Source organism: Larus michahellis, chromosome 4, assembly GCF_964199755.1.
Source record: "Larus michahellis chromosome 4, bLarMic1.1, whole genome shotgun sequence".
In the NCBI taxonomy this organism is placed as follows: domain Eukaryota; kingdom Metazoa; phylum Chordata; class Aves; order Charadriiformes; family Laridae; genus Larus; species Larus michahellis.
In genome coordinates, this window is record NC_133899.1 from 42,721,757 (window position 1) to 42,725,773 (window position 4,017).

The window sequence follows — 4,017 nt, forward strand, 5'->3', positions numbered from 1 at the left end:
CAAAGGGACAAAACTTGAAGAGAAGGTCTGGCTATCGTTCCCTCGGGCAGGAAATCCCGCGGGGCGGGACTGTGCCCTGCCGCCAGCTCCGCAGGCTCGAAACTTCCTTTCGGGGGCGTTAAAATGCCAGGAAAAGCCGGTCCGCACGGCACACGCCGTGACACCTCTGATGGGCGAGCACGCCGCACAAACCGGTGTCTACGGACGTGAACGGTGCACCCCTCCGTGCACACGAGCTCCGCACCGGCTGGCCCCTGCTCCCGAAGCAGGAGGAGGCGGGGGAGGAGGTGATGCTCCGTGGGGTCTCACGGCCGCGCCTCGCCCATGGTCAGCGGCGGCCCTACCCGGCAGGGAGACTCGGCATCACGCCGCCGTGTCCCGGCTTGGTCCCGGGCGTTACGCTGCTCGAGCGGGCGGCTCTGTGTGTCTGTATATGTGCCCATACGTACGCACGCTGCATGTGCACCGCGGCGTATGTGTTTCGGGCGATCCCTTTGTGCAACCATCTGCCAGCTCCCCGCCCCCGCTCCCGGCCCCACAGCGCCCGGGGGGAGCCGGGGGGGGAGGCAGAGAGGGTGCCGATCCACCAGTGACCGCGGCGCGACCCCGTTCGTGTCGGCGTGGGCGGGAGGCGGCGCGGCCGAGCCCGGGGACTCCGCGGCAGCCCGTACACCCGCGCGGGGGGCGGCCTCACCGGCGTGCGCGCCGCCTTCCCCTTCCCCCTCCCTCCCTCGATGTGCAGCCTCCTTTGTGCTGCCGGCAGCGGGGAGGAGGAAGCGGCGGAGCCGAGCGCCCCCGCCGCAGCACTTTCCCTTCCCGCGGGCTGGCGGCGCGGCCCCCACGCCGCCCCCCACCCTTCCGCCTCCCCGACGGGGTGCCCCGCCGCGGGTGGGTCCGCTTCACCGCCGCACGGGGTATCACCGTTTTAAGCGGCGGGCCACGCCGGGAGACGGGGCGGGTCGTGCGCGCCGCCCCCCCCCGCCCCAGCTCCCCCACGTGGTGCGGGTGCCCGTGCCTGCCGGCCGCCGGCGGAGCGGGGCGCACACGGCGCGGGGCTGCTGACGGGGCTCACCAGGCTCGCCTGCTCCCGCTGCCGCTCCCCGGGCGGCTGGTCCGGCCCGGGCCGGGCTGCGGCCATGCGCCAGCGCCGCGCCGAGCGGCCGAGCGGCGGGGCTGCACCGCCGCCGCGTCCCGCGGCAGCGGCGTGAAACGGCGGGAGGATGAAGCGGGCGAGGCGGGCCGCGCCGGGCCCCCTGCCCCTGCTTGGGCTGCTGCTGCTGGGCGCCCTGCCGGGGCTCTGGACGGTGCTGCTGCGGCGGGAGGCGGCGACGCGGCGGGAGCCGGATCCAGAGCCGCGCCCGCCCCCGGGGCGGTGGGGCTGGGGGAGCTCCCCGGCGGCGCGGGGCGAGCCCGGCGGCGGCGGGCAGAAAACTTTCCGGGCGCTGCTGGCGGTGCCGGCCGCGGACCAGGAGGAGCGGGACGACGAAGGGCGGTTTGCTGCGGCCGGCTTGCCGCCGCCGGCCGCCGCCGCCGCCGTCTCTCCGGTGGAGCGGGGCATCTTCTGGAGCCGTGAGCTGGAGGCGCTGGTGCCGCCGGGCTTCGCGGCGGAGGAGGCGGCGGCGTGGCTGTCGGCTGCCCGCGCCGCCCGCGTGGCCTCGCTGGAGCGGGGCGGCTGCGGGCGCAGCTCCAACCGGCTGGCGCGGCTGTCGGACGGGAGCCGCGCCTGCGTCCGCTACGGCATCAACCCGGAGCAGATCCAGGGCGAGGCGCTCTCCTACCACCTGGCCGGCGTGCTGGGCATGCAGGAGCGGCTGCCGCCCATGGCCCTCGCCCTGGTGGAAGCCCGCGGGCGGCAGTGGGAGCCGGTGCGGGAGGAGCTGCGCGGCTCGCACTGGGCCGAGGGCGCCGTGGTCAGCCTGACCCGCTGGGTGGACAACCTCACCGCCGTGGTGGCTCCCGCGCCCTGGGGCGCCGAGGCGGGCGCCGGCCGGCGACTGCAGCCGCTGTCGGCGGGAGAGCTGGGCGGCCTGCCGCCCTCGCAGCTGGTGGAGCTGGTGCAATGGAGCGACCTGATCCTCTTCGACTACCTGACGGCCAACTTCGACCGCCTGGTCAGCAACCTCTTCAGCCTGCAGTGGGACCCGCGGGTGATGCGCCGCGCCACCAGCAACCTGCTCCGCGCTCCTGACGGCGGGCTCGTCTTCATGGACAACGAGGCGGGGCTGGTGCACGGCTACCGCCTCCTCGCCATGTGGGACCCCTACAACGAGCCGCTGCTCCGCTCCGTCTGCGTCTTCCGCGAAGGCACGGCGCGGCGCGTCGCCGAGCTGCACCGCCGCCGCAGCGCCGCCGCCGAGCTGCACCGCCGCTACCGGGCGCGGGAACCGCTCTGGGCGCGCCTCGGCTTCCTCTCGGAGCGGCAGGCCGAGCTGCTGCAGGCCCGCGTCGACTTCGTGCACCGCCACATCGCCCAGTGCCGCGCACAGGCCGCCGTGCTCTGACGGCCGCGGGGCGGACGGAGCGCGGTGGCGGGAGCCGGAGACCCGCGTAGCTCCGCGGTTTTTTTCCCTCCGAGGGAGCGGGACTTACTCGCTGCGGCGGCCGCCGAAGGCTGGGGCGGACCCTGCCTGCCACCTCGGTGCTCGGTGCTCTGTGTCTGACCCTGCCGGAGATGGGGAGAGGGAGGGGTGACCGCCGGGAGCGGACGCTCACGCTCGGGTGCGAGCAATAACGGGCTAGCTGCCTGCCGGGGCTGTCGAGAGGAGCAATTAATTCGCGTTTGTCAAGATCTCAGAAGATGCAGAGTGCGATCGGTATAATTACAGACGAGTTCTACTCCAGGGCTCTGCTCCCAGAGCTTGAAAAAATGTGAGGGTTCAGCATCTTGAGTGCTTTCCTTAACTATCTTGGTGCACTTGCCCTCATAAAAGACCCTGTAAAAGCTGTCGTCTTTGTCTGGTTTGGGGTCGACTACCTTTTCCTTCCAAAGGAGGCAGGCGGAAACACTTTTTTATATGTTCTTCCTTTTGCAATAGCATATTTAAATATGAATGTTGATATTCATAGACCAAGAACTGATTGCACAATAGGGGAGCCCCTAACTAGCAAAACTGCCCTATTTATGAAGCTCATTTCCCTACCGATTTTCTTTAACGAGAGTGAAACTTTCTGCTGATTGTTAAAGCTTGTCAGCGAGAAGTGTGTAAGAAGACCATATTCCATTAGTTCTTAGTCTTTGTTGTGGATGCATCTGGTTAAAATATTTTGATTCTTAAGCGTTTGTTTTTAATCTTCACCATCATTGTTTCATCTGATGAGTACAGTAACTGACTAATGGGTGACAGAAGAGGATCTCCCAGGTTTTAAAAACATTGCTATGTGCTAAGACTTTGACGCAATAGTTAAAGTGGAGGAAAAACTGTCATGCACTTTACTTTGACTTTTTAATTTTTTATAAAAGAAGACCTTTTTATTTTACGAAGTCTGCCTTTTATGTACATTATATATGTTCATAAGCTTTTCTGTAACATACTAAAGAAACTGATATTTCAGTAAAGTGTGTTAATGTTTTACCCTGTTTGTCCTGAATGCTTGCCTGAGCTTTGACAGGGAAAGCGCGCACCTCATCAGTCTTCCCTGGTGGGTGACAGAGATCACTTCTTTCCAGCTTCTCATTCCACTGAACTGAACCGAGTTTTTCTTGTTCCCTCCGAGGCAGGGAGGGGTAGAGTTAAGCTTTCAAACGCTGCTCTTCCTTCTCTCTCTCTCTTTCCTAGCTGTTTTGTCACTGAAAGGGCAAAAGCTCTTTGTGTGGCTAAAATAATGTGACTGTTGCATACTTTAGCTGAATAGACTTTTGTCTGTGTTTTGAAGCCTGAAATGAACTGCCTTGACTAGCACTGAGATAACTGAAGCAGTTAGTTTCAGCAAACTGATATGGACGGTGTGGGCTTAGCAGCTGCAGCTTCTTCGGGTGCTGGGCCTGAGTACCAGCCTCTTAATACAGGTCATGTCAAG

The 4,017-nt window shown here is 64.6% G+C and overlaps 1 protein-coding gene across 1 annotated transcript; it reads left to right on the forward strand.

The window, feature by feature from the left end:
- The first annotated feature begins 688 nt into the window (after positions 1–688).
- FJX1 (four-jointed box kinase 1) lies at positions 689–3,572 on the forward strand. Its single transcript, XM_074584272.1, has one exon. The coding sequence runs from the start codon at positions 1,221–1,223 to the stop codon at positions 2,499–2,501; it is 1,281 nt and encodes a 426-aa protein (XP_074440373.1). The 5' UTR covers positions 689–1,220; the 3' UTR covers positions 2,502–3,572.
- The last annotated feature ends 445 nt before the right edge of the window (positions 3,573–4,017 follow it).

Bases quoted from the DNA above. Each gene is read 5' to 3' on its own strand.
- FJX1 (XM_074584272.1), top strand. From the start codon at position 1,221: ATGAAGCGGGCGAGGCGGGCCGCGCCGGGCCCCCTGCCCCTGCTTGGG.